The sequence below is a fragment of the Haemaphysalis longicornis genome, unplaced genomic scaffold (genome assembly GCF_048455015.1).
Source record: "Haemaphysalis longicornis isolate Haplotype H1 unplaced genomic scaffold, Haemaphysalis longicornis Haplotype H1 scaffold_10, whole genome shotgun sequence".
In the NCBI taxonomy this organism is placed as follows: Eukaryota; Metazoa; Arthropoda; class Arachnida; order Ixodida; family Ixodidae; genus Haemaphysalis; species Haemaphysalis longicornis.
Genome location: NW_027526204.1, coordinates 103,351,891 through 103,377,565, shown reverse-complemented (window position 1 = coordinate 103,377,565; position 25,675 = coordinate 103,351,891). Strand labels below are relative to the sequence as shown.

General features: G+C 48.5%; 1 protein-coding gene across 2 annotated transcripts in view; it reads left to right on the top strand.

Moving 5' to 3' along the window:
- The window catches only part of LOC144159003 (venom serine carboxypeptidase-like), a 33,274-nt gene extending 14,909 nt beyond the window's left edge, over positions 1 to 18,365 (top strand). For both annotated transcript variants that reach the window (XM_077690229.1, XM_077690230.1), the window contains exons 3-5: positions 4,275 to 4,470; positions 10,645 to 10,975; positions 16,548 to 18,365. In XM_077690229.1, the coding sequence (XP_077546355.1) occupies positions 4,275 to 4,470; positions 10,645 to 10,975; positions 16,548 to 17,353 (1,333 nt within the window). In that variant the 3' untranslated portion in view covers positions 17,354 to 18,365. The remainder of the gene's footprint in view (positions 1 to 4,274; positions 4,471 to 10,644; positions 10,976 to 16,547) is intronic.
- The last annotated feature ends 7,310 nt before the right edge of the window (positions 18,366 to 25,675 follow it).

Sequence of the window (25,675 nt, the reverse complement as noted above, 5' to 3'; positions counted from 1 at the left end):
TATTTGATTTCAGTTTCCAAATACGCCCACGGCAGCTTAAAAAACCCGGCGAGAATCGAACTTCCCACCTCCACAACGTGAAGTCAGATTCCACCATCGTCTATCCCAACAGATGGCGCATTCGTGCACAATAGACTAGAGTTCCTCTATATAGCTCCCGCATGGAGCCAAGAGTTGCGCGACCCTTTTCCACACGCCGCCGTGATGACGTCACTCCGTTTATCCACGCCGCGCAGAGAAGCGCCCTCTACGGCTGCGCCGCAGCCGCCGACGCGAGCGGCACCACGCCCCGCCCAGGAACAGCAGCAGCAGCAGCAGCATCAGCGTGAGCGACATCGCAGGAATCCAGCGTAGCCGCCGTATAGTGCCTAGAATATACTGGCACTATTATCGGCACTATTCGCCGCGAGCTCGACATGTAGGTGGCGACAGCGTCGCGCTGCTAGTGTGGATGCTCCGCTGAGCGGCCCGTAAGAATGCACACTGTGGGCGCGCTTCGTACCTTTTTCCCGCCGTATGTGCGCACGAAAGGTGCAAACAAGAGTGGTATGTTGTAGTTCGGTTCATCAACGTTCAATGTATAGCATGTCAGTTTTCATTACTACGCCAAAAAAAGCGACGACTCATCGGGAATATCAGAATGGCCGTAATTGTGGCAATGAACTTGTACGCTGTGGTTCGTAGCAAGGTCGATCTTTCCAGACTATGGCTTTGAACCTTCAATCGAAACAAATCAGGAAGAAACAAATAATAATAAATAAATATAAACAAATCAGGAAGCCTCGATCTCTGAAATTCAGTTTACAATGGCAATCTCAATCGCCTTCACTGGTAGCGTGACGCATTCTTGCATTTGTGGGATGCCCTGAAATGGTAGCACTACTTAACTGCCCCGAAATTCTTTCTAAGAGCTTACGATATTTTTTGTGTGTTCAAAAGGCAACATGAAATTACTGAATTTTGATCAGCGCAGAGATGTAAATGTAGCCGCTCTAACGGGTCTTTTAAATGAAATTTTAGAGACTCTGAAGGGAGGTTTGATGAATAACGGTTTCGGATCACTTATTTACGGCTTTCGCCGCAAGTGAACTTGTGAATTGAATTCTCAACGCACGCAGTACAATCAACATCTCATGTTTAGCTAGGTTTTCGCAAAGTGACAAGCAGGTTTACAGTGTGCAAACCAAGCTTTTGGGACCTCACAGTGAGCACAAATTTTCTGTTACGGCTGCTCTGTTGACCATTTGCGTTTCTTTTAAAATCTAGCAGGTGCCTGCAACAGCGAGATGTGTTTGCATTCTTGCGTATAAGGTCGCTTACGAACCCTAACTATGGCAATAAATGAAGTTGCGCTGTTGCAGATGTAGTAAAACATTTCCTTTTTATTTCTCGTTGCGAATCAGCGCAACGGGTTCCCGGTAACTACCTTGTTTTGTAAAGAGAATATCGCCTTTGTCTTGGCATTTAATTCTGGGGGATTGGTTAAAAAATGAAATTCTGTGCATTTCGTTTTTTTTTTTTTCGGGAAGAGGGGGGGGGGTCCTAACTACACTAGGCGTCGTGTTCTGTAGCGGTGAAAAATCAGTACGTATTCTCAAAACTGATTAACCCCCCTTTGGTCCGGGATTGTCTAGGAATTGTGGCTCGACTTTTTCAAAATTGTAATAAAAGCAAGCATTGTGGAAAAAAAAAACAGTGAGTCATGGCACACACCCCTCACACATGTGGGTACGTGCGTTATATTACGCGTTTTCTCCTCTTTCTTTAAACTCAGGTCCACCTTAAGAGGTTAAGACGTGACCATATTAGGCATTTGGTTATGCTGAGTGAGACACGTTTCTGGACAAGGTGATTCATGTCGGATTTGAAAATGATATATATGAACATGACACACGAAATGCCACATGACAGACGCAAACTCACAACTGCTTAATTTTACCGAACTGAGAATCCCCCTAAATACTCTTGCGCATCCATAGAAACGCATTTTAAATAATACGTAAAATCAGCAACTCGATACAGTTGAATAAATGTTTATTCCTCCTCCTCAGTATAAACAACGACTGTCCAAAACTGGTATTTATTATAGAAAAGGTACGGGAAGGACACGATCACACAGGCGCTTGCGGGTGTAAAATACGTGTCCGGTAATGTATGGGCGATAGCGCACGGGTCGTGTGCAGTGTAAATGTTTTTGTTTGTTTCTTCTTTCTATAAGGACACAGCGCAATTTTACAAGGGTGTGGAATTCGCCCGCGTATGCACAGGTCTTGTCGCTTCTTACCCGTTTCGCGTACTAAACTTTTATCCTTTAAATAATCACTACGCCACCTCCAAAAAGCATCCTTCGACGTTCCCGAAACGGCAGACGACTGCACTCAACAATAAGAAAGGTGCAATTGTGTGGAAGCAATGTTTATAACACGTTTCACACTCAAGCGGTGACCAGGGCGGAGATGTTTCGTGGAATTAAATCAGCGCATTAATCCGCAACGGCCGCTGATTATTGCGTTTCTAGATGAAATGCGCAAGCAGAGGTAACTATGTCATTGCTTACTGCCAAACGAACACACATATTGGTTGTTTTGTCGTGCGCAGCACGCGTCTTGCGCCGCACGCAACGTGAAAAAGCAGACGACGCGAGAGCGCCATCCACACTAGGAGCGGTTCGTCCCGCCGCCGCCAGGGGCCGACTGTGTTCGCGCTCGGGGCGAATAGCCGCCGTAAGGCGCCGCCGACCGAAGCGCCCCCACCGCGCGTCGGCCGCCGTCGGATTCGGTCGGAAGCGCGGCGGCGCGGCTCCTACACGCGCGACGGGCGGCTTTCCCGCAGGAATCCGTATAACAAGACGGCGGACGGTCGCGCAACTCTTTGCTCCCTGGGGGTGCTATATACAGGAACTCTACAATAGACCGTTGCATTTAAAAAACACATAAAGGAACAGGAAAGCCTGTGATTCAAACTTTTTTAGCTGGGGACAAGTTTTAAATATTGTTTTTCATTTCGCATACAGACAAAAGTATGTTGCCAAACTACTCTATGTCATGGTTGCCAGCATTATTTTTAGGAGGGACACATACGGCTCGCATATCTAAAAATTTCGATTTAAAAAGTTCTAGGGCGTTATCAGCAAAACAGTTTCTCGTCAAGGTGCTTTAAGTGATGCCCTTTCATTTGGGATAGAGAATATACACTCGACAAAAATTGGTTGTCTGTCCCTTTAACTAAAAATAAACCCGAGATTAGTACTGCGATACCAAATAGAATCGACGTAAAATCGGTGTAGAAGGTAGTAAGATAAAATAAGACATTCAAAAAGTGTTTTTTTTTTTTTTTGAGCTGTTCTGGCACGACGGAAAGATAAAGGTCCCTAGTTTTGTTAGCTTTATTTTATCCCAGGCACAAGCACTGAAGCCAGTCACTCCCACGCTCTGCTAAGCTGTCAAGCAGCAATATATAAAGTGATCGTTCCTCCGTAAATTTACGGGCGCCATGCCTACACAACTCTTTCCTGCTTTCTTCCTGAGGAAAGTGTCACCTACTTCTCGCTGCGGTACCCTTTGTATTTTTGCAACTTGCGTATCTCGAATATTAGGCCAGCAACCGCATTCACAGCCGTGTGTGGCAGTACTATTACTGCCCGTGCTAGTTTTGCCCCCGTTTGCATGCGCATGAAAACAATCATTCGGGCATCGCTTCATCAGACCTACATGGGTCAATTTTTCGCACGTGAGTCGAATGTCGTGCGAGACACGGTACCGGCCAACGTTATTAGAACAATTGTTCTAAAAACGTTGGTACCGGCATGGCAAGTAGGGCATACGATGTCCCTTGGCTCTTCCAAGTTCATGCTTTGACTAAGAGCGCTAAACTTGTACAGTGCAAAAAGCATCACGCGGATGCACGCACACCCTGCCACTCTTTGTAGCACAACTGCTATGAGGCAGAAACATGCGCGTCCGAGCGATCCGGTTTCCGACGTGGCGCGGGAAAATAGATTGGACGCACGCGGGAGTCGCCGATCCGGGCGGTCTTCCGGTAGCCGAACCGGTTTTAGGAGCCGGATAAGCATATGCAGACGCATCTTTTTACGTTCGTGTGTTTTGCCCTTCATGCCCAATGTGCTAAAGGTGTCCCAGATGCTGAAGGAGGTGGCAGGACGCGCCGGCATCTCTGTGGTGTTCTGTGCACACAACGAACCTAACGGTCCGTGCCACAAAGTCCGACGTTTACGGTTAAGGCGGCGTTTTAAAAAGAATCATTCTTCCCGCCAGCACCGGTCAAGGCGGCGACGAGGACACGCTGTACCTGAGCCCATACGTGGAGAAGCAGGAGACGCAGGAAGCTCGAGCCCGCAGCGTGGTGCCCATGTTCTCCCTCCCTGACCTGGGGTCCGAGGCCCACGCGGGGCTTATAACCGTCAACGCTACGCTGGACAGCCACCTCTTCTTCCTTCACATCCAAGCCACGGTGAGTTCGACCTTGTAACCCGAGAAATCCGTCTTGCGAAGGTCTAAACCCACGTGTCTGGTGAGTGTTCCATAGCACGAGGCGTTCCTTGCAGTAGCGAAAGGTGGCCGGCGAGACCATTACACCGCGCTACGAAGTGAGGCAGCGTAAGAACGCACTCAAACGAGAAAACAGACAGGCAGCCACATTTACCATTATCTTGGAAGGCATACTGCTAGCGCTGAAAGACGGGGCACATGATGGGAATACGCGGGTCTAACAGAACACAAATAAGCCAAAATGGGAGTAAATGGCTTGTCGCATAACTTAGTCCCACGTCGGAGTATCCAGTACTCCTTCCGATGGGCGTATTGCCCTACTCCCAATATTTCCGCAGTTTATTTAGTAGTATATGGGAGTAAGGTTTTACTGCCACTAACAATGGGAGGTTTTAAGGTGAGCATTGGGCGTATATTATCTTCTCCCACTGGGAGTTTTCGGGAGGCGTGTTGTGAGGGCTGTTCAGCTGAATTCGGAGTATTTTTGCTCCATTTTAGTTGTTTTATAGAAGCGCTGTGGGGGAATTTTCGACTGTATTTGGACACTGCTATGAGGCTCATAGCTCGCATTTATTTTATTTTAGGTGTTGAGTAACCGCTTTGGGCGTGATTACTAGTTACTTGTAATTACTAGTTTTTACTAATAATTACTAGTTACTGGCAATTCCTTGTTTCCTTTTTCGAATATTTCAGTAGCAAAACGTGGAAGGTCAATTCTCTGCACACAGGCAATTGATTGCATAGCAATTGCATACATACAAACATGCTTCGAAACACATAAATAACCACACAATATCGCAACGTTAAATCAACATACCGCGTACATCGATAATAAAAGGCATTTTGCAAAGAACGTTAACTATTACAGCTCTGTTCAACGAAAAAAAAGTCAACCATTAGCAAGCAGTGAAGTCCTGCTGGCATTTATAGTTGCGCTGTTCGCTTGCACTTGCTCCACAAACACTGACTTTGTCGCCACGCCTCTTGGCATGTTCCCACGAAGCCACGGAAGTACCGGCATTACAGGGATTACAGAGCTCTTTAAATCTACTTCAACACTTACAGGCGCGTGTTGTACAGCCGATCTGAAAAAAAAAAAAGAAAAAGAAGCAGCATTGTAATGACGCGGCACTTGTCCATCTGCGCTCAAAGTTCTGTAATATATGAATTTTTATTTAATGCTACGCAAAGTTGCACTTTCATCCCAGACACCTCCGGTGACCAGCTGGTCAAGACCACGGAGGTCAAGACGAAGTGTTTGTCGCAACGGAATGCAACCCTTGCACCGACCAACTTCTCAAAATGCTTTTCCATCGCTCTCTTTTCCCCTCGTGTAGTGTTGTGTTAGTGGTTTTACACCCCCCCCCCCCCCTTGCACGCTTCTCACTCTCTCTTCCTAAAGTTGCCGAAATATTCCCGTCATTGTGACCCGTCCGCTAAATGAACATGGCTTACAGCGCTGCTATAGTGCCTAGAATATACTGCGCTGCCAAACAGACGTCCGCCGACCCCACAGAATGCTCCCGTGAATGGCACGTGCTAGTTCAATTAGCACACGCCTAGCGCATGGAGAGCTCCTTTTGTCGACCTCCCCGGCGCGGCGCCGTGACCCCTCACCCTCCCAAGTGACACCAATGTAGCCGGCAGGTGCACGCAGGGGTCATCCACCACGTACGAGGCTCGGCGGGCCCCGCTCGTACTTCTAAAGAAAATCGGTCTGCGGCGTTTGCACGGCCAACTTCATCTTGTCCCGCAAATGAGTTGTGATTCTCACGCCAAGTTATCATTTTTTAAGCTGCACTAATCAGTTTTTTAGGCCGATTGCAATCAGTCTTTGGACAAACTTTCAATGGGAGCTTTAATTTCCTGCATGAAAAAAATCACTTGGAAAAATTCCAAGAGATAAGCTTCGCAATTATGTAGTACACAAGCAGGCACAAAATCAGGGCACGCTGACGATTACCCGAGGTCATCTGAATAACTTGTTCCCTGATGCCATAGATGGAGGTATATAAGTGAGAGGCCGTCACTTGGATTTCCCTAGAGTTCCTGTATATAGCTCCCCTAGGGGAGCAGAGTTGCGCGTCCATCCACCATCTTGAGTTCCAGGTCGTGCGGGAAAGCCACCCTTCTCGCGTGAAAAGCTGCCGCCGGGGCGACGCGCCAGCGGCAGTGGCGAGGAGTGGCGAGGAGCGGCCGGGCAAAAACTGGCGCCCGATATTGGACCGCTTATCAGATGAGCGGCCGCCGCTGCCGCCGCTTCCACAACCGCCGATGCCCAGTTGAGTAGAACCAGAGTCTTTCAATGCTTTACTGAAAGACTCTGGTAGAACTGACTGTGCGCAGCACTGAAAGCGGGCTTTCTGTCGAACTGGAACCCGCGTCATGTGGCAATCAGACGCGCAACTCCTGCGCTACGCGATATACAGGAACTCTAAATTTCCCCACCTTGAAGAGCCATCTACAGAAAATTTCAGAAAAGGAACAAGATCCAGTGCAGCCATAAGCCCCTTACACCAAACCACAGGCATGTGAAGTACGAAAATATATTTCACGGAAATGAACACGCAGACGCAGACCAGAGAATGAAATGAAAGGCCACACCAGAGATAGAGTGATTTACGGCCTTTCAAACAATTTCACATAACTTCAGTAATCGTTACACAGAGTAACTTGGTCGCATTGTTCAGAACAAGCGAAGCCACTGTAGCCATACCGGCCAACCCTCCAGAATTTTAATCGTGCCGTGTTCCAGTTTATCTCGCGCGATGTTTGTGCTTCTTCACCCACAACAGGCAGAAACTTTGGGCTACGAGATAAACTGTGGGGCCGCACATACACTTGCAAAAGAGAAAACAAATACATTTCCGCGCCTTCATGTGGAATCACTAGTACACGCAACAGAGCCAACGTCGCACTAAACCAAGGAAACGTGCTGTCACGATTCTGACACAGCCTGCGTCACATTTTTGGCTGTACTTAAACATCCCCCTCCCCCCTCGTACTGGCAGTTTCATTTTGAACAAGGTTGCCATGTGGAAGCCGAAAAGTTTTCATTTCAGTAAAGTGTTCTGATCCTGATCGGTGGTTTCTTCCTCGGCTGTTAGTGAAAAGTAATCGCCAACTTACATTTTTTTCATCGTCCAGATGTGTTGTGGGAGTGGATCTGTGTAGAACTTGCACTTATCTTCAAGTGGCATTTCCAGGAGGTCTGTACCTGTAATGACCCGAAGGGTTAATAGGGTGAAAATGCAATAGGCTTGACAGCTTGACAGCTGGTATACATGCATAATAAAAGAACACCGCAAACTTGACAAGACGAAGAAAAGAACACAACACAAGCACTCACTAACAACTGAATCTTTATTAAAGAGCTCTTTTCGAAAAAGAGCTCTTTTTCTTCTTGGCTCTGCAAAACTACCCATCTTATAGACTAGCTAGAGTTGCTGAAAAACTACAAATCTCCATGCTGAGGACATCGTTATGTAAATTCATAACCTACATGCAGTAACGAACTGATAGAAAGAGTCACTAAACATGAGACAAAATAAGATACGAAATATAAAACCATAACACTTGAAGAAATGCCTCGCATTTTTACAAGTGAATCATATTTTTGTTTGTGCAGGCCTGGTTGCCATCTTTACAAAGAATATTTGAATGAATGGGCTTTAGTTATTGCATTTTCATAACGTTGTTCCCACTGAAATCAGACTTCATTTCAACTTGTGTCATACGCAGGGGAGTCCTGGTTGTCAGCTCAAGGAACACTGCCTGGAAAAACAGTAATGCTGATAAGTCATAGCATAGGTAGCCAGATACAACCACACTTTTCGAATAGCCAGGAACCGATGAGGGTGCAGCACCCATTTTTACACCTGCACTTGTCTCTGTGTAACTTGGCAAGCCCATCCTGTAACCAAATCCATCCCAATTTCTGTATCATCAAAAAACAACAATCAAGCAGCCAGCATGCGGGCTCATACATACCACCATTCTGTAAAGTCGCTTTACTGAAATACAATGGGATCACGCGAAACAACCATGTGCCCTGATATACTACGCGGATAAATAAACAACTGATTTGTGCCAATGAGAATAATGAACCCACTTAACATGGTGAAAATGGCCCGCTGTCTCAAAATGATAAACACCAAATTTACCCACTCAAGGGAAAAAAATGACAAAAATGAGGGGTGTCGTACATATGAAAGCTTTTTTTATGCCGTAGGGCAATCTTTCGCAAAAAAAGAGGCTTGTGCTGGACAAAAGTGAGTTTAGAAATTTCGGGCAGCTTTTAGTGGACTACTTTTCTGTAGTGCACACCTTGTGTTTAACGGATATATTCCTACAAGACCAATAAACTAGACACCGTTTCGAACATATGCAGCGAGAAAAATGAACATTCCCCGACGGCTGAAACAATATGATAATACCCACAGAATATCGCGATAATATAATAGTTTAAAGAGAAAAAATTCAATTATTCAAGCAGAGCTACCTGACAATTACATGGACCAATAACTCGTCAAGTGCACCCGATGCAGCCAACAGCGTAAACAAACGCTCAACACATGACTAAGGCGCGCAAACAGCGCAGAAAGCAGGTCATTAGCGCCGTTATCTGTTACAATGTGCGGGCTTGCCCGATCGTCCTCTCTAATCTCACGCAACGAACGCAAGCCCGTAGTTTCATTCAATTGCCGTCGCGGACAACAGAAAACACCCAGGGACGCAACCATTCAGGTAACGAAAATCCCTCTCGAATGCTGCAATTTCAAACTGAAAAGCCTCCAGCGGAAAGATACATATCCAATGAAAACACGGAAACCGTTACGGGAATATACTCACCGAGTTCGCTTTCACTGGCGCCGGGGCATTGGTCCAACATGCCAACTTGATTGATTGATTGATTGTAGGGTTTAACGCGCCGACGCAACGCAGGCGATGAGGCGCGCCGTAGTGGAGGGCTCCGGATTAATTTTGACCACCTGGGGATCTTTAACGTGCGCCGAAATCTCGTACACACGGGCGTTTTTGCTTTTCGCCTCCATCAGAAAAGCGGCCGCCGCGGCCGGGAATCGAGCCCGCGACCTCGTGCTCAGCAGCGCAACGCCTTAGCCAATGAGCCACCGCGGCGGGTAACATGCCAACTTGATGCTGGTCGTATAATAATGGGCCGTGTAGCGCTGACAGTCACAAACTGTCTCGCCGCAGTCTCTGCGACTCACGCCGACAAACAAGTCTCGTAACGGCAATCCTCGCCTCATCGTAAGGGTATCACAGCGGTAAAAAGGCTCGAGTGGCGCGAACGCGACCACCGGGCCTGCGGTCGCCGCCATTTCTGTATATCCCGTCATGCAACGGAGAAACCACAGGTCGCCTGGATAGATGGCGTGACAAGCATCTCTTATAGGTTACAGGGCGTTTTATAGGTTACAACGTAAAGGTTACGTGTCAGATTTTGTTGAAGTAACCTATAAATATAGGTGACGTAACCCTTACACCAATTTTAACTTCACGCCTGTAACCCTTAAAATGGCCTGGGATAAAAAAATATAAAATTAGCTCCATTGTAAACTTTATGCTAAAGGTTACTTCCGTTTAGAAGTTGTTAGATTACAGTGTACGGCAGCGCTAGCGTCGAGGCACCCGACTTGGAGCAGTGGAACGCAGTAAATTTAAATTGACTTGAGCAAACCTCTTGACTTGAGCAAATTTTGGGATGAACGAGACGGGGGAGGAACAGCGTGAGAGGTAAGCGGGAAAGAGAAGGGAGGCATTTACTTGCCAGGGGTGCCAGTCGACTATCGTCTTTCGCCGACCTTTGCAACGACAGGAGCAGATGCGCGGCCATTTTTTTTTAATATTCCCTGCATTGTTTTGTTGTTGTTTTTTTTTTGTGTGTGGCTGGAAGGCTGCTTAGTAAGTTACCAAAGGTTCCTGGCGATGGCGAGCAAGCTAAACTAGCTTCTGAGGGTGCTGTCCAGGTCGAGGCTGGTCGAGTGGTGCCGGGCGCGGCCGCAAAGTTCAACAGAAAGTTCTACAGCAGATCAACAGCGGGATCATCTAGGCTTTCGCTTTCACATTGTTAGAAAATTATAAGCAATGCCCCGCAATTTTGTTTCTCCCACAGCGAAACCACCTGGAGGTTCCCCTGCTGCTGTGGCTCCAGGGAGGCCCTGGCAGCTCTTCGCTGTTCGGTCAGTTCCTCGAGAACGGACCCCTGGCCATCGATGCCCACGGCAAGGTGCACCCGAGGGAGCACACCTTGCGCGAATACCTGAACGTCATCTACCTGGACCAACCAGTTGGTGCCGGTTTCAGCCGAACGGGTAGCCCCGAGGGGTACCCGACCACCCTCGAGGAGCTGTCCCGCGACATATACCGCTTCCTCGAGCAGTTCTTCGAGCTGTTCCCGGAGTACAAAGACCGTGACTTCTACGTCGCTGGAGAGTCTTACGGAGGTACGTATTGTTGCAGATGCAACTAATTGGATGGGTTTATTTACTGTGATTAGGCAAGGCCGGCGAGTAGGGTCGTCAGGTCTAAATCAGCCGCGGTGGCTCAGTGGCTAAGCCGTTGCGCTGCTGAGCACGAGGTCGCGGGTCCGATTCCCGGCTGCGGCGGCCGCTTTTCTGATGGAGGCGAAAAGCGAAAACGCCCGTGTGTACGAGATTTCGGCGCACGTTAAAGACCCCAGGTGGTCAAAATTAATCCGGAGCCCTCCACTACGGCGCGCCTCATCGTCTGCGTTGCGTCGGCGCGTTAAACCCAACAATCAATCAATCAACTTCGGCTTCTCTGCGGAAGCCGAAGTTGATTGATTGATTGACTGCGCGGAAGCTGTGCCTATATATCCGATGGTCCTGGATCTATTTCGCAATGTCAGGAGCGCATGCGCGTCGTTTTGGCATGGACCATGATGGCGGCAGTTTTGTATCGTTTTGGTGACGGTAGTCGTGGCAGCCGTGCTGACTGTTCAACCAAGCTATGTGACAAAACACTTCAAAAAGGAATAGCTCCTGATCAGCACAATCATGATCATCTGACTAAATTTTCCCGCTGCAGGACGAAGCAATCTGCCATATTCTCTGGAGTAAGCAAGGTGAAAGCTATGCTCAGATACAAGTCAAGAAAAAAGCGGCGTCGCCCAGTCAAATGCCCCCCTTCCAGCCAATGATGTCGCTCTATCAACGTGACGTCGCGGCCGACCGCCTTGCCCCTGCAGGCAGCGCTCGGAGCCAAGCTTGTATGAATGCGTCCGTGCCGAAAAGTAGTACTTCAGGGCGCTTTCATTTTGAGAGGAAATAAAAACCTTAGCTAGAACTCTTTATTTGCGCGTTATAATGCAACGCGTGAAAGAACTTATTCGTCAGATGGAGTAGTGAGTTTCAACTATATTGCTAATGGTGAATTTCTGCTCTTCCGGGTTTTCCCTCAACCGCTTGATTCTGGTTTTATGGATTGCCAGCCCCTGGCCACATTTACCGCCATAGTGTAGTGTATTCAGCAAGAATCTGGACATAGCGAGACGGACGCTCGCGATTCGCAGCCGGGCACCGGCGCTCGTCTTCCTCTTTGTTTACTTCGACATCACCAGACACAATAGCCAACCGCCTTGGTTTGCCACCGGCTATGCAGCAGCTGCCTCGGTGCATAGCCAAGGTGTACCGGAACATCTTTTTGCGACGATATATGAGGCGTTATTTTTTTTTTTTTTTCGAAATTAGCGAGATCCAGAAACCGAAACGAAGTTGGATAAATGCAGTGACAAGAAAAGCTCGGCAACTTTACCCTAAAAAAGGGGCGGCAAGAAAATAGTTGAGATAACGCCCTGAAAACGTTTACGCAGGTCGTAGTTCGTATCGAAAATGATCCAGATCCAGCTATTTCATGGATCAAACAAAATGAGGCAAGTCCAATTTCCCAATGGGAGTTTTCTTTTGGCTTGACTGTTCAGTCTGTTCTCGCAAGCTTTTTTTTTGTTTGTTTCTCGGAGCTGGCTTGTAATAAATGCATGCGGCAATTACCTGATGGGTGAAATATCTGTCCCCAGATGTCAACGACGAATGAACAGAAGAAGGGAACAAAACGAAACGGAAATGTGAAATAATGATTTCAGTTCGTATCCCACGTCCCTACAAAGTAACTCTGTTTTTATTTATTTCTTTACTCCCATATATACCATTTTAGCACTTAACTAAATAGCTGACGCTTACCCTCCCTCCACCCCCTCGGGGAGCGCGAACCACTTCATTAGGGTGAAGATATGAACAGCCTTCCTGTGAAGCGTTCCAGAAATTCATGGCAAATCAATGAAGAGCTTGCTCACTTCGTGAGTGCCTTCAGGCGTGCCCAAGAAAATTATCCTAGGGAAGAATTCGAGAAGAGCTACTAATAATGCCAAGAGGACTCGCCTGCTCTCCGTGTATGGTTCTACTGTTCTTGAAGCCCTGTGGCATGTTTTAATGCCTTTTCCACCAAAACTCAATCGCACCGTGCTTGAAAGTCAATTTAACTGAAGTTTTCATGAGAATTCCGCATCAACCAGGGTGTTTCAACTGAATATGCATGCCAAATCCAAACCTATCACCCCAGTATTTCCCAAATTTACGGCATAATTTTCAATTGCTTGTGGCCATAAACTTCCCCTAGCTGGCGGGTAAAATACATCGTATAATAGCTTTGGCGGCGTTGCAGTTAGCTCCGGTAACAAACTACCGCTTGTTGCTCAAATTCGCGTTAGGTGGATCTGGCTCATTTAAAAAAAAAAAAATTCCCCGCATTTCCCCGAGGGGAAGAATGTGAAAGTGCGAATGCACGAGTTGAATTTGCGCGGTTCGGTAATGTTCGCGAAAGAGAGATCACACACACACACACACACAACTACAAAGAAAGAAAGGTGCATTTATTCACAGACACCTATTTGTGTTGTCGTTGTACTTGATTGCTAGAGCGGATCTCAGCTTTGAAATTTCGTGTCAGTACTCCTTTAAGCGGGTGCATTAGCCCTTCTCACGCCCGATTCCTGGCCAATCCCCCACGTGGGTATGTGCCATGTCAGCGGCCAGGCAGCGCGCGCCCATCTCCCCCCGTTGCTAGGGAAGACGAGGAGCGCGCGCACCCGCAGCTGTTGCTATGCGGACTACGGCGGCGGACGATCCCCCACGTGGGTATGTGCCATGCCAGCGGCCAGGCAGCGCGCGTTCATCTCCCCCCGTTGCTAGAGAAGACGAGGAAGACGAGGAGCGCGCGCACCGCAGCTGTTGCTATGCGGACGGCGGCGGACGATTCAGGCTCGCTTAAGAAGTGCATTCGCACTTAAAAACGCCTCATATACTTCCGACCGCCCTTTTCCAGAATTTTGCAAATGAATATCTTCCAGGAATTCTCCTAGCTCATCCTCCTCCATCGAGCCCTTCGTCTTCCCGTATTTTTTTATTCAGAATTGTTTTCACGGGTGCTATCCGTGAGGAGGGCAGAGATATAGGCGGAATGCCTGACAGAGCCTCTGCCCCCCTACAGTTCGGCGTAGAAGTTAATGCAGAAAACGTATTCTCAAGCACGCAACAAAAAAAATCACGCCATATCCACGGAATGAATGATGATAAGGGGGGCGAAGCTCGAGAGGGGGAGATCATCGGTAACCGTAACTCTCCCGTGAAAGTTCGCCCATTACATCATTAAGGAAGACGTAAGCCTGTGTGCGTACATTGTACAAATCAACTTTTATTTTCGGAGTCAATGCTCCCAGGCCCAGACCTGGTGAAAGACCCCGCGCCATCGAGGACTACCCCGCACCTCCACCACAATTTGTCACGTAGGATGGGACACAACGGTAAAGAAAGAACTTTTATTTAGGGCGAACTTGTGCCCGAACAAGACGAGAGGAAACGAGCAAAGGTCCTTGCGTCTCGTTCGATCTCCGAGAACGACTGCCTGCGTTCGTGGCGTGATCTCTTGCGTGATCTCCCCCTCGCAGTGCACGTGCGCTCGCGCCTCCGTTGGCGAACACAGACAAGCTCGCGCTCCCGGTGCCGAATTTGCGCTGCCGGTTGCAGCCGGTTCTTACGCGTGCAACGCGGCCCACTTTGCGACATCTCCGAAAGCATGCGGCGGTCACGTACCACGAGACACAAGGGATGGACAGACCCATGGCTTTAGGAGCTTCGCCCCTAAAAACGCGATACATAGCGCTTAGAATAGAACATTCAAGCATTTGACATAAGGTTGAATAGAACTCAAACGATACTTAAAAAAACTCCGAACGATTCCATGTCATGCACAAACACAAAGAGTACATCCCAAGTACGTAACAAAAGGCACGCGTTACGTAGCATTTAAAATAAAATAAAACAACCCGACGCACACGTTTAAAATTTACACAGAATGTAACACAATGCGCGAATTTGTTTAAACACAGAAAGCACATTGCAAGCAAATTTATTTTCTCACACCCCAGAGCTGTGTTCTGTTAGACGAGCTGTCAACCTATCGTCCGTTGGCCTCATTACATGACGTGTCTCACCCCGCTTCTTCCGCTTAGTTTGAGGCGCAATGTTTTTCACTAATACACTAGGCTCGTCTCTCATGCTCAAGTGTTGCCCCTGTAACATCCTTATTTTCATGGCTCGTTGGGCTGGCCTATGCTTCCTTTAAGTTGCGGAGTTAAGATCCAAAGTTGCTGCCCCATATGTCGTCACTGGAATGGCACATTTGTTCATTTTATGGGCAGAAGAAGCCACTACTCATCACATCAGTATACTTGCCGGACGCAGCCCTGCCTGTTCCAATTATGCGTCTAATTTCGTTCTTAAGGTTTCGATTAGCTCTGACAACCTTTCCAAGGTATAATCATCAAGTTGTTCTGGTATTCTATTAGTACCTACATGTATGCGCCCATGTCTGTTTAACATTATTTTCAATTTCTTTTATATTTACTGTTACCCGTATGCAATCGAACTTTGTAAGTCAATTCTCTGAGCATGTCTTCTTGGTCTTGTACGAATCGACTCTGTAGGAAGATGTCATTCGTCTTTAAATGCGCACACTCCATCTCTGCCAATAGTTTTCTTCTTTGCTGTCTTCAAAGAGGCAATGAAGACAAAATACGACTTTGTTCTATTTGAAAGAACAAGATTTTGGTAGCTCACCCAGCTCCATTCTAGGAATTGCGCGATAAATACAGAACAACTTTCAAATTTTGCGCCATAGTGACGTTATGTGGGTACGAGTGACGTGTTATGGACCCGCGCTAAAAACATCTTTATCGGTGTGTTAACTGCGCATTAGTCATTCAAGTGATATAATCAAATGGAACTAAAAGCCCTACTACAATGTTTTGGCGGTGGCTTAGGTCGAGAGCCGCCAATCGCACAAACGAGATTCTGTGACGTCATAGAAAAAATTCCGCAAAGTGGCTAAGGGGTTGCCACTGTTGAATGTGTGTTTGTTTGAAGTAGGCTATAAAACTGGTATTGCTGTTATCGGGACATACAGCCTTTCTCGTGAACCAAACTTTTGCTTCGTTTTCATGGCCCCTAGGCTTTAATGTTTCCTCAGTTTGTTGCCGTTCTGTATGCATGAATGTTCGCAATATTGCTTTTAATTTGGGACTAAACAGTCAATTCGTAAGTTCTTTCGCAATTGATACTGTCGTGTGTCTGCGTTTTTGAATTCGTGTTTTGAGACAGTCTACTACTTGCGGGGCCGCCCACAGCTACTGCTGATTGCACGATTACCTTAGTTAGGTGATTGTTCAGTGCTTCTGTGCTATCCTGCTCCTCTTTCATCATTGACTGTGAATTTGATCTGAAGCAGCACTCCAAACTTCTCCGTCCTAATTCTTGCTGACTGAAAGCCCGTCAACATCCTGCAAAATATCTGTATTCGCAGTTAGAATAATGCCAATTTTCTTTCTCGTTTGACCCATCGGCCTTCCACAGCCGTGATGACCTGTGCGGCTATGCGTGGCTAAAAATCAACCAATGCAAATACGTCACTCAAACTAACGACGCATTTTCTCTCTATACGCAGCAAGATCCGCCGTAGCCCTGGCCATCCGAATCCACGAGAACCCGGACCTCCCGGTGAAACTGCGAGGTGTCGTCAGCGGCGTCGGTTTTCTGGGCCCCGTGGTGCCGATGCTGGACCAATCCGACTACTTCCACAAGCTCGGAGTACTCGACTACCAGGGTTGGCAGATCTACAAGAAGGCGATGACGGACGCGCAGGACCTCGTGACCGCAAACCGTTCCATGGATGCCTTCGGTCTTCTCATGAAGACCGTGTTTGTCAATACGGATCCAAACCAGGAGCCCACGCTGTTCCAGCGCCTGAGCGGCTACGCCTTCGACGGGAACGTGCTGCAGAGCGTCCAGCCAGCCGAGTTCATTGCGTACCGTGAGCACGTGGCCTCCGCCGACTTCAAGCAAGCCGTCCACGTGGGACGCAACGCCAAGTTCCGTCGGGACGCCGAGATCAACGCGAAACTGGCGTTCGACTACTTCCGCAACATATCGGACATAGTGAGCACCCTTATGGACAACTACCGCTTCCTCGCGTACACCGGGCAGCTGGATCCGATATTCGCAGTCAACCCCACCGAGGACTTCTTGCGCGGTCTCAACTGGAGCCGTGCCGGTAAGTTCAGGCACGCCCACCGCGCGCCCTGGTTCGCCGGAGGGCGCGAGGAAGGCGTCTCGGGATACGTGACCACGGCGGGCGACTTTTCGTTTGTCGTGCTCGTCAACGCCGGACACTACCCGGGGTTTGATCAGACACGAGCCGTCGACGACTTGATGCGGAGGTTCGTGGCGGGAAATTTGACGCAGCTGCACTAGTACATGTGCCAGCCAGCTAGCCCGTGACACGAGGGACAAAACTAACTGGACTGATTGAGCGCTAAGAGTGACTCTTGAGTGGAGTGGCTGTGTGCGTGTTCTATCATCGTTCGCGTGGACACATTTGATTCATTCGCGATTGCTTTCGTGGTTTATGCGTTTTTACTTCGATTATAATACATGCGCCCGTTTTATTTCTCAGACAAGTTCGCAACCTGTTGAAATATTCCGGTGTCGCTTTCTGCATAGATATGTATCTTTGAACGAAATCAACTATTTGCTAATTGTCTCTGTCCCCTAGTCAGTCAAAAAGTGACGCCTCAGGAGCGCGTCCTTCTTGCTGCCTCTTCGATCGCAGGGGTAACTAATACGCTAATTTTAACGGAACCGCCCAGAGACGTCCGCACCATTCCTGACACTCGGATGCCATTTTCTGTGTCGTTAGCTTCGTGTCTTCCCCGCAGCTGCCCACGCTTGTTTATGGAGCAGAGCACACCTCACTTGAAGCGGTCAAGGAATCGACTTCCCTTCTTGTGACCACATTAACCAGTCTATAAGCCACCGCAGAAGGGGTGGTCGCCGCCTTGATAGCCACGAAACAGGAAACCTCTTAACTTCGGCGCCTAATAGCTAGACGATCTCCCCTGCTAAAACAGACTCAGTATGTACCAGATAAAGACGGCAAGCTTGAATGCGCGTGCCCTTCATACGAGACGATACTAAGCAGAGCGGTGACGATAGCTACTTCAGAACAAGACGCAGAACTTCCAAAACCGTTGCGTCAGAAATTAGAATGCATCGCGAAATTTGTACCGCTTGTCTGAGCGTAGCAGGCCTGTAATTTTTATTTTCGGCATCATATGAATGTTTGGTATCACGTTCATGTACAGGGGTGCTCTTTCCTTTACATGCCTGTTCGCGGGCAAAGCTCTGCAAGCCACACCACAGTGCGAAGGTCCAAGGATACTGCAATTGTTCCGGTTATGGGGGATTCACGTGACGGACATTTTGCTTGCACGGGAGCCTGTATCTTGTGCTCCTTCTCGAGGTACTGTGTGCGTGCCACGTACGCCCCCACCCCTTCCTTGTCCCACGCACCATTGTTTTTTTCAGCCCTGCCTTAGAAGTCTTCCTCTCAGCCATGTGCTTGAGCATCACCTGTCATTGAACCTCCACATATTGCTCATGCGAAGTGGCCTCCCGGCTATTCCTGCTATCTTCGAACTCCTGTGAGCACAAGATGTTCAAGCCGGAGGCGGTTGTGGTTGCTTCCGAGGCTGTACATACGTCGCTGCATCGCAGCATCTCTGCAAGGCGAGGCGACACCAACGCGTAGTCAATCGCTGTTTCGCTACCCCGCGCGCACCACCTTTACTGCCCCTCACAATGTGCACTCAAATTAGTAATTTCCAGGTTTTGCTGGTTCGCGAGTTGGAGGGCGAGGGCCCCATTTCTATCCGTATGTCCACCCAATTCCGCTAGGTACCCATTGAGGTCCTTAAGTACTACGAGTGCCTTGTCTGTAACCGCCGGACGTCCCTGCACACTCAGGAAATGAGCTCGCCGTTCTGCTCGAGTGGGACGTTCTGGACTGACAGGTATACTGCGTATACGTACGCCAAGCAAGTCACCTGCAGCCCGCAGGTGATCGGTGTGCTCGATCTGCCCACTGAACCTCCGCGATAAGAAGATAGGGGAGGTTGCATCAGCCTGCGGTGAATGCTGTAGCTTCATCTCTGAAAGGTGACCATGCCAGTAGATAAGAATAAGTGATTTTGTACGAAATAGCGACAACAAAAGCAGTCATTGAAAATTGCGTAAACACGTCGCCTTTCATGATTCCCACGCACGGCAATAATGCCTCGCATGTAACATGCGTAGTAAAAAAATCAAGACATTTCTTGTTTTGTTTTTTCAATGGCAGGTGCTCGGTTTGGGTTGATTTATTTGTAGCACTTAATCCTTCAAACTTTCGCACGTCGCTCCGCTTTGCTACGTCACCCTTCACTGTAGTGCTACACTGCTTGCTGTGGAGCACGTTTTACAGGAGAGCAACTGTTCTTTCAATTAATTACTTAATTACACCGACTCCGCCTGCACATTGCCCACGCCTGATATGGACACCAGCCCTTTCGTCCCTTCCGGGTGGTGGTGGTGGTGGTGGTAAAAACATTCATTCAACAGATTTGCGCTTGAAAGCGGGAGAAGCCCTCAGTCCAGGGCCCCTGCGGCGGCTGCGGTCCTGCGTGCCCGGTCCACCAACTGTCGCTGGTCCTCAGGGTCCGAACTGCACAGCGCGGCCTCCCACTGCTCGAGGGTGGGGGTGCGAATAATGGGGGCTGCTGGTGTGTTCTGGCAAGCCCACGTGGTGTGGTACAGTGTTGCATGTTCACTGCAGTGTGGGCATGTTGGTGTATATATTGTGAGGTGTATGATGTGCAGGAAGCTAAGGTGGGGGTATGTGTTGGTCTGTAGTTGCCGCCAGGCTACAGCCTCTTCTCGGGTAAGCTTCTGGTGCGGTGGTGGGTAGGCACATTTGGCAACGCGGTGGTGTTGCAGAAGTGCACGGAACTGCTGCTGGACAGGATCTGGGTCACGGAGCGACTGGTACGATGCCTGGATGGTGCATGCTCGGGCTGTAGCGTGTGCTCGCTCGTTTCCGTCGAGCCCTGCGTGACCTGGTGTCCATATCAGTATGGTAGGTTTCAGGGTATCCTTGTGCTTTTTGAGTAATCGGAGGGCGGATGTTGAGATGCGACCGTTGCCGTAGTTCCTGCATGCCTGTTGGTAGTCCGTAATTACGTGAAGCGGTTTATTCGAAGTTGCAGACGTCATTGCCAGTGCGATGGCCGTTTCTTCGGCTTCAACGATCATCGACGGCTCAGGCGATGTCGTTTGCACTGCGACCGTACAATCCCTTCCGGGTAACCAGCTGGCTAACGAGGTAGCCCGAGATTTCTGCTGCCGGGGTGCCTCGGATGCTGCCTCTCCACCTCGGGCAAGAGGGAGGGATCGCCTGGTTGCGTATCGGCACATAACACAACACTACCGCCTTAGACGGATACCCCGCTCACACCTTAAAGCGCAGGCAGTCCGTTCAGTGGCGTCCACTCCAGACGAACACTTTCCCGCATCCTGCATTGTGCCACCCCCCCTTCCCCACGCGATACTGCCACACGTGCACAAGGTGCGGCGCGCCTTTCGCTTCCCTTCACAAGTTGGGCGCGTGCCCCTCCAACCCGCTTCTGGTCAAGAGGTCCCATGAGTCAAGAGGTCCAATAGTCACGTGACAGCCGAGTCAACAGGTACAACGAGTCAGAAGGTCCAATTTGGGTCAAGAGGTACAACGCGTCAAGAGGTCCAACGCGTCGAAAGGTCCAACGCGTCAAGAGGTCCAACGCGTCAAAAGGTCCAACGAGCCTTGCTTTTTTTGGTCTTCTCCATTTTTAATTTCCCCTCAGCCGTTCTTAATACATTAACCCCTTCAGCTCATTTTATAAAATGGCTGAATGCAATAAAATCTCTTAGTAATATTTGGTCGTTAAAAGGACACGAAATTTCAAAGCTGAGATAACGATGTAAAATGCTTACTTTTTATCAGGAGACATCTCCCAGAAAGTTCGAACAGTAGCCGTTCCGTATAACGTATTTTAAATCCATTTTAACCTCTGTCCGCACGAGAAAGCCCAGAGCGGGCTAGCATGACATCATCTGCTACTTGCCGCAAACTGCCGACGTCGGGGCTCCCGTGACGTAGCCGACGCGCTGGCTGCGGTTGGCGCGCGCTGCTACACCGTGTGTACACGTCATGGTTTTGGGATCGACGTCGTGCTGTCCGGGCGCGCGGAGATGGTGAAGACCTGTACCCGTCTGGGCGAGCGCGTGCGGTCGCTCGCGCGCGCGTCCAGACCTGCAGCGGTGCCACAAGAATGGTGACGTCAAGTGCTATTTCCTGTCATGGCGGCCACTCGTTCGTTTTGTGAAACCGAAACTGACACGAAAAGACGACGCCGTAAATTATTGTTTAGTCTGCTATCGACCATCTAATGTGGGCTAATAGGTACCCATAGCAGCAAAAAAAAACGTAACACGAAAATTTCGAGTCAGTACTCCTTTCAGTTATGCGGGTCTACATTGCGATTAATGGCTGCTTGTGATGGTTACTGACTGTTCTAGCTATTTTGATGATTCTGTACTATATGACTACTATATGGTTATTGGCGAAAAGTAGACAGGCTGTTTTCCAGATTGCACGGTTATATGCTAATAACGGCTCCTGGTGACGGTCACCGACTCTTGAGTGACATATTTTGTACTTTTACAATTTAGGGTCGGTGTTCCAGTGTACGCGTTCTATGAAACATACTATACCGATTCTATAGAAGTGACCTTCAGCATCTTACGTATAGCCTTCCCTTTTAATATCTCAGTACTCTTAATCGTCAGTACTTCCTTGCGTAACTTTGACCAGTCCTGGATTCTCGTGTGTTCTGTTTGTTTTATATCGTGACTAGCAATCGGGGCTGCTCCGAAAGGTTGCCGAATGCTGTAGACCCCAACCAGAAATAATCTTCTTTCAACGCGTAGCACGATATACGCGTTTCTTCGTCCCTGCAAAGTAAAATAATTCAGCTTCCATCTAACAAGTTCCCAACGCCGACACACCCTGTCGATTATCTAGTCTTTAAGCGCCATGCTAATTATTTTACTCGAGAAAAGTGTAATGAGGAACGTTTATTAAAACAGAAACGCAAAGTTACAGGAACCATTTATTGAACAGTGTAATGATATTAAAATTGAATGAGATGTCCGCAACAATCAAGTAAACACAAACGTTGAAGAAGCACCCTACAAAGTGACGTGCACGGTCGAGCGTCGTCGACTACAATGTATACTCTTCCCGGTGAGTATTTATTTTTCAGCGTTATTATATCCCGAACAATCGAATTGGATCGGAAACATTGTTCATCAAAGAGACGTTTGATATGCAAAAGTATCGAAAGGGGGAAACCATCTTCATATTAAACAAGGTCGCCCGGCGCTGCGCACAATAAACGGAGAAAACCTCGGCTCAGCTCTAAAAAGCTAAAATAGCCTGGCGCGGCCGTGCGCTGCTAAAAATAAAGGCAAGACATGCTCGCGGCAATATATACACAATCTATAAACAATTATATACTTACAAAACTTTAATACACAGACGCGTTATAATTTCCACTGATACACTATTATATACATACAAAACTTATATACGCAGTCGCGTTATACTTCCAACTTTTCGTAATAACGCCGCGACTTGAAGCCCAAACGTGGCTGTGATTTGTAGCGGTGATTTGTTACAGCTTGGACCTCTCGACTCGTTGGACCTTTCGACTCGCCTCAGCCGCGTCAAGAGGTCCACGGGGAGTCAAGAGGTCCAACGAGACAAGAGGTCCAACGAGTCGAGAGATCCAATATGGACCTTTTGACGCGTTGTACCTCTTGACTCATTGGACATCCTGCTACTCAGCCTCGCTAGAGCAATGGGAGGCTACGCTGCTCAGTTCCGACCCACAAGTGCCAGAGTGTGCAATCCGGCTGGCCGATCTCGCCGCTAGGGCCCACGGGCTCCTGGCCGTCGACTAGGGGACTGTAGTGTGCCGGTGCTCCCAGCCGGCGCCTCTTTCTGTACAGCTTTGGATGAATAATTTTTTTACCACCACCACCATCACAAGCAACAAAAAGGAATGTTTTCCCGCAGGCGTAGTTCGTCTCACCTAAGAGTGGACATCACAACGCCTGCTGGTGTGGGCTGTGGAAGATAGAGAAAACCAACAGGCAGCAAAAAGAGGAGAAAGAGTGGGTAGGGATACATACATACATATATACAGGACAATACACTAAAAAATGAAAAAGATTGTTCACAGTTAGACCAATACTGGTAGAGAAAGCGGAGCGCCGGGAGGCGTCCCGAGGCGTCCATGTAGGTGTTCTTTCCCGCAAATTTAGCCTTTTTCTACTGAAGCTACACTAAGTCAAGAGGCTTTCTCTAGTGGACGGGCACAGATTAATTAAAACCGTCTGCTTCTCTCTTATGTGCGCTGAAACAGCATACACGAACTATTCTTCGCTACCCGTCCCATAAAAAAGAAGGCATTGTTGCAGCGTGTAACCAGAAGCATGAACGTGTGCTAATTGAAACAGAATTCCATAGCTACTCCAGCGCCAAAAGGGTGTAAAAAAGAACGAAGTTCACGTTGTTGCTGCTTCTTGTGCATGATAACGCTAGAAAACAAGTGCATGGAAAACTTGCATTCTTCAAAGCAATATGGGAACGATACATTGGACTGAATCCACGGAGCTCCATGATACGATTCTCCCTTGCTTGCAAAAAGTACATATATTGTATGTATGTAAAAAATAGGACACACATTGAAACCACAGCAATACGGTTTACTTGGTTTATTAAAAGCTTTTGGACTGGCCTTTATTAAGGCAAGATGTTGCTCTTATGAAGGGCAGTTTAATGGTTGGTTCCCAGGTGAACCTTGTTGCGGTTGTTTCAACGTGTCCGCCTTTTTTGCTTGTTTTGTTTTCCACTCACTTTGCAAGTTTTCCAAGCTAAAAGATAAAGTGTGTTGCAAGATACACACTTTTATTTGTATTTGGCAGCGCATAGCCCATTTTTACGGCTGCACTTATACATTCAAAAATTCCAGAAATATTCTTTAGTAATGTCAATCCTAAAAATTTGATAAATTTGATATCCCTATAAGGTTCATAACTGTCACTTAGGAAACAGTATAAGGAAATGCTTCATGTACTTAAAGGGGTCCTGAAATGCCTTCCGCCGATGCATGGATGTACATGTAACCAAATAAAGCAATGTATTAGCAATCTCCTCCTGCAAGAATTTTGTTAAAGCGATGTGTATTAGCTGAGAAATCGTAAATCAAAAACCGCGAATTATCGTCGCGCCGTATTTCCTCCTCCTTTCAACTGTTTCTTCGCTGTTGGCCTCCCCTCCCATGATGCTCCGCTCCTCAGCGGTGACGTACTTCCGCTATTGCGCTCCCACAGACTGCCGTCTGCTACGGGCCAGCTCTTTCGGCTTTTTCATCTCTGTAGACACCATGGACACAGGCTGGAAAAGCGAACGAATGACCTGGCCGCATGTGTGCGGCCTGGCCTTGCCCTTTCGCGGTGACGTAGCTGCAGTTGGTATCGGCGGCGAACTCGCAGCCGCGTGGGGAGAATCGTGCGCTCGTTCCCTTTGGTGCACCGCGCACTGTTTATCCAAAAAGCGCGGTCTCAGATGTGGCCCCGCTGGTGCCGGGTGTTATTTTGCGGTGGTTGTATTTCCTACTACCGGCGGCATGTGAAAAAAGACATTTTCAACCGACACAGAACCCGTGCACAAAACACGCCGGATCGGATCGCTTTATCAGCGGCGATGAACGTGAAGGCGAAGAGCAAACCAACGCTGCACTCGATCAGCGAGAACCCGTGTTCTGACAAGCTGCACCCATGTGTTGCATTCAACACTGACGGGAAAGCGTTTGTTTGCACTTGTTTGGATAGTCGTAAAATGTCCAAACACACCGGCACTCCGCTAGCAGATCAGCCGGCGAGACATTTCGGAAAACATTTGACAGATGGCGCCGTATGCATTAGTGTGTCGCTACGCAAAACTGATGAGACGCTCTACTAAAACTCCCATCGCGGTGTCACGTAGCGGGACGCAAAAATTTAGCGTTTAGCGTATGCAAAGGCCACAAACGCTGTACTAAAGCTCTATTAGCAGCAAAATAGCGTGCGTATGTGAAACCGCTTGCGTTTACAAAGCTGCACGCCGAGCGCGTACGTTTCAAACCTAGTGACATCGTTTAAATACACTGGCAAGCAGAGTGTAACGTAGTCAGATAACAACCGTATGCCCAGGCGACAAGCAAGAGCTTGTTTTATGTGGGGCGGAGATTGCGCATAAAGGCCCGTTCGCACTTGCGACGAAAGCGAGTGAGAGCGGCAGGAATTCCGTCGCTTTGTCGCGCGACGATCGTTTTTGTCGAATGGTCGGGACAAATTTTGGTTGCGCGACAGAATTCCCGTCGCTTTCGCTCGCTTTCGTCGCAAGCGGGAATGGAAAGTTCTGCCGCTGCCGTCTGCTACGCAGCTCGGAGGTACCGCGCGATCTGCTCGGGCCGGATGAACGCGCACACTCCCGCACGGCAGCGCCCCAAGCGGCAGACGGCCGCGTACATCGCTCCCGGCGCCCGCCTGGAGCCCGCCCTCGGCACACTAGCCAGTATATTTCAGGCACTATAATGGAGGAAAGATTTTTTGCTT